The sequence below is a fragment of the Egretta garzetta genome, unplaced genomic scaffold (assembly GCF_000687185.1).
Source record: "Egretta garzetta isolate BGI_Z169 unplaced genomic scaffold, ASM68718v1 scaffold361, whole genome shotgun sequence".
Lineage (NCBI taxonomy): Eukaryota > Metazoa > Chordata > Aves > Pelecaniformes > Ardeidae > Egretta > Egretta garzetta.
Window position 1 is genome coordinate 1,505,689 of NW_009258688.1, and position 14,842 is coordinate 1,520,530.

At 36.2% G+C, this 14,842-nt stretch overlaps 1 protein-coding gene across 4 annotated transcripts in view; it reads left to right on the forward strand.

Annotated features, from left to right (window-relative positions):
- RPS6KA5 (ribosomal protein S6 kinase A5) overlaps window positions 1–14,842 on the forward strand; it is an 84,751-nt gene that overhangs the window by 14,447 nt on the left and 55,462 nt on the right. For all 4 annotated transcript variants that reach the window (XM_035888711.1, XM_035888712.1, XM_035888708.1 and 1 more), the window contains exon 3: window positions 9,551–9,769. In XM_035888711.1, the coding sequence (XP_035744604.1) occupies window positions 9,613–9,769 (157 nt within the window). In that variant the 5' untranslated portion in view covers window positions 9,551–9,612. The remainder of the gene's footprint in view (window positions 1–9,550; window positions 9,770–14,842) is intronic.

Consider the following 14,842-nt stretch of genomic DNA (forward strand, 5'->3'; position numbering starts at 1 on the left):
CTGAAAACAGGACTGAGGTCCTCTAATTGCTTGGCTGAAGACACAGTCAGTTATACCTGCATCATCCCTGACAATGATTTGTTCTTAAAAGCCACCAGTAGTAGAGATTCTGCAATCTTCCTAGATGTTCTTGCTGAGGACGTTTAATTTCCTAGCTTGAGAAACATTCTGGGGATTGCAGTAAACAAAAATCCTGCCTCATTCTTGCAAGAGGTTTCTGAAAGAACATTATTTCACAATAGGATATACCTGTATCAAGGCATTTCTTCTGTAAATATTATCCAGGAAAATTTTGATGCATCTCTGAACACCATCTTCACTTTCAGTGTATTTCTAATTGTTATGGTGAGAAAAGTTTGTGTCCTTTTCATTGACTCGACAGAGGCAGAACAGAAACTGAAGCAAGGTATTGGCCGTTTGGCTGAGATGATCGTGAAACGTTCTACTGTGAAATAAATTTTTGGGAGCACTGGGCCTACTATTACACAGAAAACTTGTACAATTTGACTCTGCTGTTAGTTTAGTAATGTACAACTCCCTTTGTAAAAACTTAGGTTTTTAGGAAGTTCTGGAACTACCTTATCAGTAACAAGAATTTGTTTCCACCTTAAGTATGGAAAACCAACTTAAATGCTGTAGACCTTGCAGTATCTGCTTCATGTGAAAATTCTGGGGCTCTGCATTGTTATTTAGCTATCTAACTGACTGTATGTGTTTCCTGTGCAATGTACCTTGCTTTTTTCCCCCATAACTTCCATAGCAGAGAGATTATTTTTCAAAAACATCATAAGACTCCAAGTACCTATTTGCATGCAGACTTTGCCACAGGATCTTAATTGTGTTGTGTCATGAGTTGTGGGGTCCTGTTCAGGCCTGCAACTTCTTGTTCTCATGCTTGAATTGAGGTTGGAGGAGTGAGTATGACTACTCTGACTTCTCAGTGCTTTGTACCAGAATATGTGTTTACTTGGAATGAGAAGAAGCATAAAGAAAACGGTCTATAATCACAGTAACATAAGTCAAAAATATTTGGAATAGCAGGCTCTTATTGCAGACTTGTCTTAAATGATACTGTAACCAAAGTAAGGCCTCACTTAGAACTTTTACTCTCTTGTACAAAACTACTAGTCTGCATTTCAGTTGTCATCCTTAGGCTTGCTCTCACAGAAAATGAGGAAGAAGTTCAGAAGATATCTGTATGCCTTCTGTATTGATAAATAAGAGTCTGAATTCTCTTGTTGTGTAGTCTTTATTATATTAGATTAAGAAAGGAGGTTATTTTCTTCAATGTGTAGCTAAATAATTCTTACATATATATAGTTGGCAATCTAATTATGGTGAAACTAAATGCCAACCCTCTAAACAGTAACTACCTGTTAGCTAGATTGCGAGTTGCAGGTGCTTATTAGATGCCTTTTACTTTTTGGCCAGAAAAAAAAATAATTTCTTTATTTCAGAAATTTGAAATATTTCAAGTATTTTCAAGTGGGGGTGTGTTTGGTTTTTTTCTCTCCCCCCGCCCCCCTTAATTTTTAGTCAGGGTCTGTGGGGAAGGCAGGGTGGTTGCTGGAACCTGGAGACCTCTCCAGACAGCTGTTATATCTCCATTAGTGACTTGCCCCCAAATTATAGGCAGGATGATGAGGGAACTGTGTTTTTTGCTTTTGGGGTGTTGGATTTTTTTGACAATTCTGAGAACTTCTCTGTTCTTTTACACTAGAAACTTCTGTGAAGTTGAAGGTGGGGCTGGGGGTTGAGGTCATATTAGACAAATTGATTCACAGAGACAAAAGGGATACTATTGTTTTTTCAGGAGCGATTTAAAGAAATATGAGGAAGAAGGCATCTTTTTATATGTTGCTGTATATTTTTAGGCAAGAGCTAACTTTACTCTGGCAGTGAAAGCCTTATCCTGGTGTGAGCTTTTAGGTATTACTGTAATATAGCTAATGCTAAATAAAAGCTGTGATGCTGTTTTAAATTCTTCACTGTGGTGCTATGCAGCATGCAAAGTGTTTTCAAACTGTCTGATGCTTATATGATCTATAGCAATGCAAAGAAGAATATGTTGAAACCTCAGTCATATTAAGTGATGACTGTAGATGCTATTTTAACTAATTACAATATTTTAAACATAGTCTTCTATGAAGCAACTGGAGTAACTAAAGATGATACTCAAAATATGTTAAATTGAATGTTACCTTGCTTAAGTATATGTAATTGTGGTAGTTTCATATAGACTTGGTGTTTTCAGGTAACAGCAGTGGAGATTTAAATAAATCTTAATTTTTAAGTTTAGTTTTTTAAAAGGACAAAAAAGTTGGGATTATTAGAAATAATATCCTTGTGTACTGATGTTTCTCCTGTAGAAATTATTTTTTTGTGATACCGTTTTCTTCATGCTATGGCTTAGCATGTTTTTATACTTGGTCTTTTCTTAATTTGCATTTCTTTTTCTTGCATTCCTTTATGTCTGGTTTGTTCTTGTACACACTCTCTTACTTGGAAGCATGCTTGTTATATTTTGCTTCTTGGTGTTAAAAGAATATCATAGTAAACACATTCCTCTTTTGACCCAAGTGTCATAGGAAAAGGCAAGAAAGCAAATATCTGTGTTAGTAGCCTTTTAATCTGAGTTGAATCCTTTTACATGGTATTAAGGAACTAGTAGTAGAATAAACTTCCCCATTGAAGAAATCAGTAACACATTACATCAGCAAAATAAAATACATGATGGTATGCCAGTGTTAATAAAGCTATTAATAATGTACATGTTGCTCTGGGAGTAAGTTATTGCTTACTTGACTTCTCTGACTTGCCCGTGTTCTGCTTGGTATATACTTTCTGAAATACCAGTCTCTTCCTGTTTTCGTTTAAGTCCTTTTCTCCTGCTGTTACTGTATAGCCTTGCTAATTTGGAATTTTCAGATTTCCTGTCCACTGAATTCATGTTTACAGGTGTCCTTCCTATCTAGTTTAAGCTTTTTTTTTCTACTGTGACATAGGGAACTAGTGTCTATTCTATAGAACAAGGTTACTTTACAGCAAAGTAATCTAATTGCTTCCCAAAGCTACTAAGGGAACAAGAGAAGGTGTTGGTTTATGCAATCCCACTTGGTTTATTTGCTTCATTCTTTGTAAATGTCTTTAAAATAAAAAAGTGGTTATTGTATAGAGTGCATGCTGGGTCCTACATTTTTCTCCACATAAGTTATTCCTTTTTTTCGACTTAACTGTTGCTGCTTCTGATTTTAATAAATGCCACTTTTGTTTGGTCTTTCAACTGTGCTTGAACTACGGTCCACTAATGAAGGCAAAAAAATAATTAGAAGCAAAAATATGACCACCATATATATAAAGAATATTTTATGTATGATCATTTGGAATGAAGTGCTTATATGGGAAGGATATTCTTCTTATATGTGGAAGATATTTAGAATCTGAAGGATATATTGATATGAAGGGAAGAAAATTGGTGGGATGAATGTCAGATTTAAATAATCAGGTCAAAAATCTTGTTTTACAAGAGGGTATAATGAAGTTCCATCTAAGAGGTCAGAAAGTATTCCGATAAAGTTAAGACTGTGAAATTGTTAGATGTTTCAAAGCATATTAAAGAAAATATAAAATATTCTTCTCTCATAAAAGGAGGAGAAAGAAAGAAGTGGGATTACTGTGCTCGGGAGAGTGAGCCAGAATTTGGGACTGTCTAAAAGTAATTCCAGACTCCAATTAATATTTTACTTCAGTTTCTGCTGAGGACAGCTATGATGAATACTGAATTGGGAGGTGGGATGGCTAATTGGAGACAGAGTTTGGAAATAGGAAATAATTTTCTGTATGAGGAGCAGGCTGAGAAGAGGGGACTGTGTTTGATCTAAGAACCTGGAATCTGGACAAATTTGTCCCATTCATCCATCAGAGAATTCTGAAAGAATCTGGATGTTAAATTGGAGAGCAGTACCAAAGATTCTACTGGAACTAATGTCAGAGGTGGTTCAGTATAACTGGAGAGAATAGCAAATTCAATCCTACGTTTAAGAAGGAGGTAAGAAGATGATCCAGGCGGCTATTGGTTACTTGTTCTGACTTCATCTGACTTCAGCAGTACGCAGTGCCTTCAAAGCAATTTTGACGAAAATAATTTACTGTGTTTTTTGTAATAAATAATAAATGAATGGCATGCTAATCCAGTGGTAGATTGTCTTACATATGAGAGCCTTCTTCTAAAAACTTAATTCCTTTAAAAAAGAAAAGAAAGAAGTTAGGCATGTAAGGCATGTATTGCCTGCCATACCTGTCTACGGTAATAATCATAGAATCATAGAATGTTTTGGGTTGGAAGGGACCCCTAGAGGTCATCTAGTCCAACCCCCCTGCAGGAGCAGGGACACCGCTAACTAGATCAGGTTGCTCAGAGCCCCGTCCAACCTGGCCTTGAATGCTTCCAGGGATGGGGCCTCCACTACCTCTCTGGGCAACCTGTTCCAGTGTTTCACCATCCTTTTTAAAAAGCTAAAGGCAAAAAAAGCACAAAGGCAAAATGCTGATAGAAAGTATATTTTAAGATGCAATTTACCCTCTCCTGTCACTTTCTGCCTTTCTAATGTATTTCTTACTTGCTTGTTTAATGGGACAGGGAACTTGTTCTTGGGGATAAAATAGTAATGTTGAAAAAAGTCCATTAAAAGATTCTGATATTTAAAGAAAGATGACAAAGAATGCCTCATCTTTGACAGTTTAGTGATGGACAATAAAAATTGGAAATGCTTGCTCAGAATGCTATTATTTGATCTTTGTTAAGGTTTTTGCTTGGCTGCTTTTTCATTTTTTTAGCTGCTAGAGCTATACGTCTTTCTGACTTTGCCATATCCCAAATTTTAATTCGTATGGATAGATACCTGCATAGTGAGAGTTAGGCCTCCAAATTCTTTAGGAACATCTAAGATTCTTTAAGAAAAATCTAAAGACTATTTCAACAATAAAAAGTGCAGAGGAAAGAGGTCATTAGGCATGTATCATGCAAGAATACAGTAAAATTTATTAAAATCTTTAAATATTTTGTACCTCTGAGCTTTTTCCTATTGTTGTCTCATGATTATTCTTACACTGATAGTAAAAAAGTAATTTAAGATAGAGGTGTAGCTAATTTTAACGTTTGAAAACATTGCTTTAAAACTGTCTGTATACAAATCTCAAGTTTTAATGGATTTATAGGTCTGCATAAACCATCCTGTGTGCTATAAACAATAACAATTGCTTGCCTTTTTCTCTCTAAAAATTAGCTGGCATGATGCAATGGCTTAATTGTGCTTTCATTTATCTGGAAAGAATACTTCATATTTTTAATTAATTGTCTTTCAGCAAGTGTGTACTTTAGAATATTCTAATGACTTGCTGAATTGTTACTTACAATGATGGGTACTGCTATGAATGTGTATTCATGAAAAAGGCAGCAGTGAAAGGAAAGTTTTAAACCCCAATTATATTTTTTCTGCCTCACAATTTAAGTGGAAATTTGGTATAAAATGCTGGTATGAAATCTCTTATCTTACAGGCCTGATATTCATATCAATCTGCAACTAATAATTGCTTTTTTCTTTAATGTTAAATTTTTGTTTTATTTATCTTAAGAAATTGCAAGGTCAGTCTATTGTAGCTTGTGTGTGTGTATATGTGGTATGTATTATATAGTCTTTTAGTTTTTCCATCATTTAAAATGTTTTTCATTTTGGAGGTTAATATTTGGTGACTCTGTGTGGTTCTTTATGGGGGATATATTGCTGCTTAAATATATTAGTTGAGATGTGCATCAGATTTTATGAGAATGAACATGTGGCTCTTGACAAATCAAAAAAAGAGCTTTTCTGAAATGAGATTATCAGGTAAGTGTATTCTTGCAATTAGCTTATGTGCCTTCTCCATGCTGCCACTCAAATGAATTGCTTTTGCAGTGTTGTCTTTTAAGTAGATTTCTCATGGTGATATCAGAGATTTCTGGTGTTGAATGTATCATGAGTCATTTGATTAAAATAGTGCTACTTAAGATTTATTCTCATCAAAACTGCTGAGAATCCTCATCATTCTGTCAGTTCTTTTCAGATTTCTGAAAAAAACAATTTGTACCATGGTAAAGCTCGATGTTGCAAATTCTTTTTTGATAACACTAGTGTAGTTTCTAGAGACTTCCTTACAGCTATTACACTCACCAGATAATTTTCTTTAATGCTGTATGTTAAGCTGTAGTAGGTGCTGTTAATACACTGCTAGCGTTCTGCCAATTAATATGCATTGTTGTATGTTTTTGTAAAGTGTGATTAGAGACGCAGGTAGCCAAGTGTTAAAAATCTAGGGGCTTTTGTTTATTTTAATTTAGCTTAACTTAATGTTATCTAACACTTCTGGTAAAAGTACTGTTTCCCAGGAACCTAAGGAAACTTGGGTTCATTGCTCTAGACTGGGGTTTTCTGAGAGGCACAAGGAAGTTGAATGTCAAACTCAGTTGAAATTTGGTGAAAACTAGGGCTTCTCCCTTAAGCAGTTGAGAAATGCAAGCTAAGGCCATTTTCTGCACTATTGTTGTTGCATGTTAGTAGAATGCAGAAGTGTTACCTACATTTTTTTGAGAAGAAACTGCTTAAAGAGGTGTAAATACTACATTTGGAAGCAGGTGTTTTGTAAACGAATGCTCTCAGTAGCAGAGGTCTGTTTTTCAGATGCTAAAAATAATTTAACATCCAATATTGGAAAAATGGGTAAATAACATTAAAATCATGCATATGTATAACAGTATTACTGTTGTGATGACATTATGGTCTGTACAACCTTGATTCAGATCACATGGCAGGATTTATGGCCCATGCATGTTTTAATAAAGTAAACTTTTTACATCCATGGTTATCCATTTCTTGAAGACCAACAGGTGACTATTGAGTCTGACTTAGATCTCATAACTTGAGATCTCATAACTATAGTTAAAGTTGGGGAAAGCAATACAGTACTGAACATCTTGAAGATGATTGTCTTGAGTATCTCACATTTGTCTCCCAAAATAGGAAGATATGTTTACACTAGCCTATTTTGACTCTATTTGCTGTGACAGATATGTTGTGAAAACTTATTTTATGAAAGCTCTTATTGAGAGTAATGGGTTCTGTAAAGAAGGGAGGCATGATTCCTCAGGGTGTAATGAGTCAGGTAAAGAACTTCTTCAAAATAATTGTTCGTTACATGAGCAGTATCACTTTTATAAACTGAATGAAACAGAATTCGGTTGTAAAAAACACATCATTTGATAATTTAAAACTTTCTATTACCTGCCTGGAAAAAAACCCAGAAAAAAATCTGGAGTTGTACGTAATTGCTCACTGTAATAGTGCTACTCACAGTGTGTAGCATTTTTAAAGACCAACTAAATTTGAGTGTCCCACATCAAGTCAGTATACCCTGTCTAGTGTATTTTGAGATGCTTGAGCATGCTCTTTGAGAAAGTGATGCGAAGATAATTATAGAGGTTGCACAAAACACCCAGCTGGTTCAGTTTTCTGTCTCTAGGTTTAGGGAGATCCTACAAGAACATGGTGAGGCATACAATGATGGTTTCCGTAGTGAACTTGTATCAGCCTGCAGTTTGGGGTCTGCCTGAGCCAGAGATTCTTCTGTGTTTAGCAACACTTGGTATACTTTCCTCTCCCTCAAGGATTTATATAATCTTTTTGAACTCATCTACGTTTTTGACATCTGTGTATTTGCTTGTGTGGTTTGGGCCGTTCTTAATCTTGATACCTAATGATATAATTTGTAACCATAGTTATTTTATTTCTAGAAATAATGAAAAATTGTTCTTCACTTATCTTCATACAATTTTTTATTTTTAACTCTCTATTGTCTTAAGTACTCTCCTTTTTCAGGCTAAATAAAAAGTCTAAGTGTATTTAGTTCTCTTAATCATTAGAAGAATTCTGTTACCCTTTTCTGTATTTTTTTAATGTTCTCATACTTCTTTTTCTGATGGGGGAAGGGAGCTGGGGACAGGAGAGACTGAAACAGTGTGCATCACTCAAGATATGAGCATACAAAGATTTCCTACCACAGCATAAGGGATTTCTTGTTTTGTGTTGAAGGTTTGGGGGATGGTACATCTGTGTCATTTTCCCCCTTCAACACTTTCCTTGAAATTCTAACATTCTCTTTGCTTTTTGGATTACCACTGGTGTTTTCTCATAGGGCTGTATATGGTAACACCATGTAATTTTTTTTCCTCAGTTACAACACTATGCACAATTAATTGTCATACTTCACGCGGTTTACTCATTTACCTATTTGGACTTCTATCTGGCATTTTGTTTTTCAGCTACTTAGTATTTTGATACTGTGGTACAGTTTTCAGCAGTCAGCTTTGATTTCTGTTGCAGTGGATAATTTACTAAACCAAGAAAATCAGCTTCTTCAGTGTTCATATATGACTGAATCAGGCAGGATGAATTCTTCTGCTGACCACCTTTCACTGAAAAAGCTGAACATTTATTTTAACCTTCTGGTTTTTTGTCTGCTAATGTAGCTCTTCATAAGAGGACCCCCCCTCTTTGCACCCATGGTTGTTTAGTGTTTTTAAGACCCTTTTGTAAGGGAAACTGTTAAGTACCTTGGAAATCTAAATAAGTCAACCGTATCATTGTTCCTTCCTCCTGATTCCTTTGGGCAATTATTAACAGAAATAACGATTACCATCTGCAAAAGTAACACTCATTCTTTTATATAGCATCTTGTTTGTGTGTCTAATAATTCTAACCTTTACTGTTTCTAGAGGTTTGCCCTGTAGAGGTATCAAATTTATTTGTGTAGAGTTCCCAGGAGCCCTTTTCTTAAAAAAAAGTCCACATTTGCCACTTACTGCTCCAGTGTGGGGTGTATTTTTAACCAAATATGTAAACAGAACACCTAGATTCAATAATTTAAAACTCTGGAAAGACTACCTTTTGGTCCTGGTGACTATTTCTTTTACTGTTTGTGTTCAGAAAACTTTCCTCTTGAGATAATTCCTCTAGCTAATTTTCATTTAAGTCCAGTGTGGGAGCCTCAGAAAGTTCCTATGTACTAAATACTGATGGGAAGAATTAATTGACTTTTCTATGGGTTTTTGGAACTTCAGTGCTATAAAGCTAGTATAAGTTGTGCAAATACGGGCAGACTATTTTGAGGACCAAAAAGATAGCATCTCTCTTACTCTTGCTAAATTCTAGGTATGGGAGTTTTCAGTTATTACAAAGGAAGAAATAATCAACTTTTGAAATGGTTTTAAAATACTGAAACTCTGTTTGATTGTTTTCCGCGCTCTCGCTGTGTTCTGTCACTGAGCTCATTTGTTCAAAATCTTGCTCAGAAAAGGTCAATCTGAAACAAACAAACAAATGGTTCTGCAAGATTTTAGTGTGAGTGGTTACTGTTTGCCATAACAATGAGTAATTGAAAATAATAATGATGTCAGCCAGATCTGTTGTACAAGTAGGTGACTTTTTTTTCTTTTTCTCCCCACTTTTTCTTTTTTAAGCCTATGGAAAAGTGTTCCTAGTAAGGAAAGTAAGTGGCCATGATGCTGGAAAGCTGTATGCCATGAAAGTACTGAAGAAAGCAACAATAGTTCAAAAAGCCAAAACAACTGAGCACACAAGGACAGAACGACAAGTGTTGGAGCACATTAGGCAATCACCATTTTTGGTCACGTTACATTATGCCTTCCAAACAGATACAAAGCTTCATCTCATTTTAGGTGAGTAGTTTTCAGGATTCAAGTATTATGTTAATGAAGAAAAAAAAATCTGCCATTTTATCTCGTTAATGTTTTGTAGGGTTTTTTTTCATGTGGTCTTATGTACTATGTGTTTAGAGATTGCATGCAAGACCATAGGAAGTAAAATACTGTTAATCTTCAACAGTGTCTGTGTGTGGTTTTCCTGTTTGAACTTCAGTGTGCTACTTTGACTTGGTATGGGGGAGAAGTATTATCAGTCACTTGCAGCAAAAAATATATATGACTATAAGTACCTAAACTAGAGAAATATTTTCCTGAACTTACCTAAAAGATGAAATTTAGATTTGTACTTTTTATCCATTATTATATGCTGCATTTAGTTTTCTACAGATTTTCAGACAAACTGCCACCATGAATGAAAAAGTTCTTAATCTGTCTGAGTATGGGCATTAAAGGATTCAGTTTATTTTCTCTGCATCCTGCCTTTTCATATGTGGCACAGAGGTTATTGGTAGGGTGGGATGACCAAATGTGACTTTATTACTGGGATTAGTTCATAGGAAAGAAAAAAGTAAGGAAATATTTAAGCAGCAGAAAGCCTTCTAGTTCAAACATACTGCACATTTCAGACTAAGAACATGTTGTATGTTCTTAATGGGATCACTGTTTTTGAAATGTTGTCATCTGTCTGAGAGGACAGGGCTACCTGTTACTATGCTGACCAGTTAGTGTGTTGTTTCGGCACTGAAATGCTACAAACCGAAAGATCGTATCAGGCAGGTCTTTTTTTCTTCTCAGCAAATGTTGGGTGGACTGTTTGGTGGATAAGGAATTGGTTGGATGGTCGCATCCAGAGGGTAGTGGTCAACAGCTTGATGTCCAGATGGAGACTGGTGACAAGTGGTATCCCTCAGGGGTCAGTACTGGGACCAGTGCTGTTTAATATATTCATCAATGACATAGACAGCGAGATCGAGTGTACCCTCAGCAGGTTTGCAGATGACACCAAGCTGAGTGGTACAGTTGGTACACCAGAAGGATGGGATGTCATCCAAAGAGACCTGGACAAGCTGGAGAGGTGGGCCTGTGTGAACCTCATGAGGTTCAAGTCCAAATGCACGGTTCTGCACCTGGGTCAGGGTAGCCCCCAGTAGGCTGGGGGAAGAAAGGATCGAGAGCAGCCCTGCATCGGGAGAAGCGTGGCCAGCAGGTCGAGGGAGGTGATTCTGCCCCTCTACTCTGTTCTGGTGAGGCCTCACCTGGAGTACTGCGTCCAGCTCTGGAGCCCTCAGGACAAGAAGGACATGGAACAGTTGGAGCGGGTCCAGAGGAGGGCTACAAAAATGATCCGAGGGCTGGAGCACCTCTCTTATGAGGACAGGCTGAGGGAGTTGGGCTTGTTCAGCCTGGAGAAGAGAAGGCTGTGGGGAGACCTGATTGCGGCCTTTCAGTGCTTAAAGGGGGCCTATAGGAAAGACAGGACAATCTTTTTAGTAGGGCCAGCTGTGACAGGAGAAGGGGTAATGGTTTTAAACTAAATCAAGGTAGGTTTAGACTGGATATAAGGAAGAAATTCTTTACAATGAGGGTAGTGAAACACTGGAACAGGTTGCCCAGTGAGGTAGTGGAGGTCCTATCCCTGGAAACATTCAAGGCCAGGTTGGATGGGGCTCTGAGCAACCTGATCTAGTTAGTGGTGTCCCTGCTTGCTGCAGGGGGGTTGGACTAGATGACCTCTAGGGGTCCCTTCCAACCCAAACCATTTTATGATTCTATGAAATATGCTCATAATGTGGGCAGTGCCAGTTAAAGATGGTTGTGCTTTCATTTATTTCTGGTCAAATTCCTTATAACACTGGAATGGATGAGCTGTTGGTAGGGTTTCCTGCTGTAAAATGCTGGTGAAAATATTTGTATTGTGGATCAGTTTCTTGTTTTATGTATTGTGCTAACTTAATTTTGCTAAGCTCTACCAGTAACTTTTGTAAATCTCCATTTATGAGACATGCTTGATAATGAGCTATGGTATAGCAAGCCTTATTAGAACATTCTTCATTCCATTTCGTCCTTGCCATTTTGCTTTCCATTTTGATGTGAAGAAGCACATCTGTTCCTGTAGCATTTACAAGGTTGGCAGAAGACTGATCAGGAACTTCCTTAGGGTTTTCAACTTGGATATAACTTCCATATTTGTGTGTCTCTCTATTCCCTACCCCATCCTTTTTCAGGACAGTAACGTTTTGGGGAAAGAGATCAAGTAGTTATATTCTTTTTGCTTTATTCCTCAATTTCATTGCCTTTTGAAGAGTCCTGTCCTTCTCAGGAAGATGAAGGATTTTTCCTGATAATGAGGAACATTTACTTCAGGAGCTGGAAAAGAGTATTACAATGAACTCTAAACCTTACTGCTTCAGGAAGCATTTGTTGCCAAAACTTTCTGTTATGAAACCATTCGATCTTTGAGTATTGAGATACTTGCATGTTTCAATTTTGGGGTGTTAAGGGGCAATCCAAAATCATACATTTTTGTGCTGAAAGTAGAGTTTGTTCATAAGGCTTGGTACCACTCTAAAACTAGAAATATTTTTACCTTTCAGATCAGCAGCAAATTTTGTATTTGGTATATAAGATGTATTTGTAAGAAAATGACAAGCAATTTTTAAAGATTGCTTATTAGAGTATTTTAAAAGAACTGGTAAATGAATGATCAAGTCAAAGCTTGGATGCAGAATACATTTTTATAGTGAACTATTTGATGAAGCAAACAGTCCTTTAATTGAAATACAAGTTTTGCAATTCCTTTTGGCTCATAACTTCCATTTATTGAGCCTTTATTAACAGGCTGATTGAGACATTAAATTAATGTATGAATCTATACCACTAGTTGTCAGTTCTTAGCAAGGTGTTCTATGTGCATACCTAGTTTAATATACTAGAGTGAGATAATACAGGTATCCGAGGAGCTCGAGCTTAAATGGATTATTCACTAGATTCCTTTTGAAAATGAGAGTTGAAAATTGTAGTAAGGGTTCATACAAATTCCTCGAACTAGGATATTAGACATGTAAAATGTTGTCACAGGCTGGAAAATGCTAAAGAGACAAAGAAAAAGTTAGAGATACATTGATAGCTTTGTGATTCCTTGATGTTCACCTTTAATAATTAAGGTTTCATATTTTGGTATTTAAGTTACTGATTAATAATTTGGAAAAAATTGAAAGATTAAATGAGACAAAATATGAACATGTATTACAGATAGTATAGTACCGTTCTTTAAATCCAGATACTTTTGGCTAGAATGCAGTTTAGATCCTATTAGAAATACTGTAAAACAAAAAAAAACCAAAACCAAAAATCACCAAAAAAACCAAAACCAAAAATCACCAAAAAACCCAGTAAGCCAAAACAAAAAAATCCCTCACACCTGAGATAGATGTAGTAACCAAAAAATAAATACATAGTAATGGAGAAATTTAGGTGACAAGGATAATTTGAAGGCCAGAAAAACCTCTTAAATGAAAGGAAAATAAAAGCTTGATATTATATTTTCATAAGAGTCAGAGAGCCCAGTAGTTCTGAAGAACATTACATCGCAGATAGTGCAGACTTGGCACGTGTCCACCATAACACAATGTTAAGGTGATGTAAGAAATTCAAAGTTGATACATAATGAAAGGCTTTTTGTTTGGTGGTTTTTTGCTTTTGGACAAAGTCTATGTGAATCTATTCTGAGAATATCAGATGGGGCCAGAAAGGTCCTTTTTTCCTTTTCTTTTTAGCAGAAAACAGGCATAATTAGAGGTGGTTTAAAAATTTCTTCTAATCACTTCTTATAACAGTGAAAATCTCTTCTACCTAACATGGCCTAAAGCTACTTTATCATTCAAATGGGCTTCACACCCTTCCTGACAAGCAAAAAACAAAAACCCAACTGTTTGTTGCAAGGTTTTTATGTCTCATTATGTAAATCTTGGTAAATCACTTTGATTCAGTTTTGGAATTTACGTGTTTCAGAGGCTTTTGAATTTTTGGGGAAACCAGCTTCTGCCTTTGTTTTTGTACCTAGCTGAATGTGGTGTATGAGCAACGTGTCATTTCAGTTTCAAGAGGTTTTAGAATTGGAGCCTGAGTGCAATATTTAATACAGTTCTTCATGCCATCAGATTACATAGCTGTATGAATTTGGTCTGGATCAAGTGCAGACATGCAGCTGCATTTCTGCCACATTTCCAGATTACAGGTTTTGAAGCGGATTCCAGTTTTTAGGTTGACTTAAAGCTATGGTTGAAAGAACGAAGTATTGTACCCATGTGAGTACCAGTTCTAGACAATGCTTGCCACGCAAGGCTAACCTATTAGTACTTCAAAAGAAAAAGCATTCTGAACTGTCAGGTGGAGTTTATATTGTCATCATTTGGTGGCTGGTTCTTTTATTGAGCTGTGGTTAGTGTTATAACCTGAATAGAATTAGGCTTGTTCTGCCACTCCTGTGGCAGCTTTGGTGTGTATTTGTCACAGGTCTTAGAACAGTGCCTGGGAATTCACTTCTTACCTTGTACTAAGTTAGCAGTTCTAATTAGAAATATTTTAAAAACTTGTTTCTGTTACTTTGATTTCGCCATTATTAGAATGCTGAAGCTTTCTTGGAAGAAGGAAGCAATTGTAAAATATGGGTTATTTATACTTTATTATATTTTTTCTAATATGCTTACTGATCTAGATAAGTAATCTTCCACATATTGTTTGATTCCACTAATATTTCTTCCCAAACAGAGAACTGGAGAACTAAAAAGAGGAGAGAGATCAGGATGTCTATAATTTGTATATATGCTTTCTCCCTCCTAATTGTAATAGGATTGGACCTTTTTCATGGATTTATGTATTATACTAATGAATCTATAGAAACCATATGCAAGAAAATCTTGAGTAAGATGTTGTGGGGCATCTTCCCTGCTCTGTATATGTGCACCTCAAATACAATATGGGGGCTGTGGGGTTGCAAATTAATGACTTTAATGTACACTGCTAGCATAAACAGCTCTACCTCTAAACCATGTTTATGTTGCAGTAGAGCTATGTTGTAATAATTAA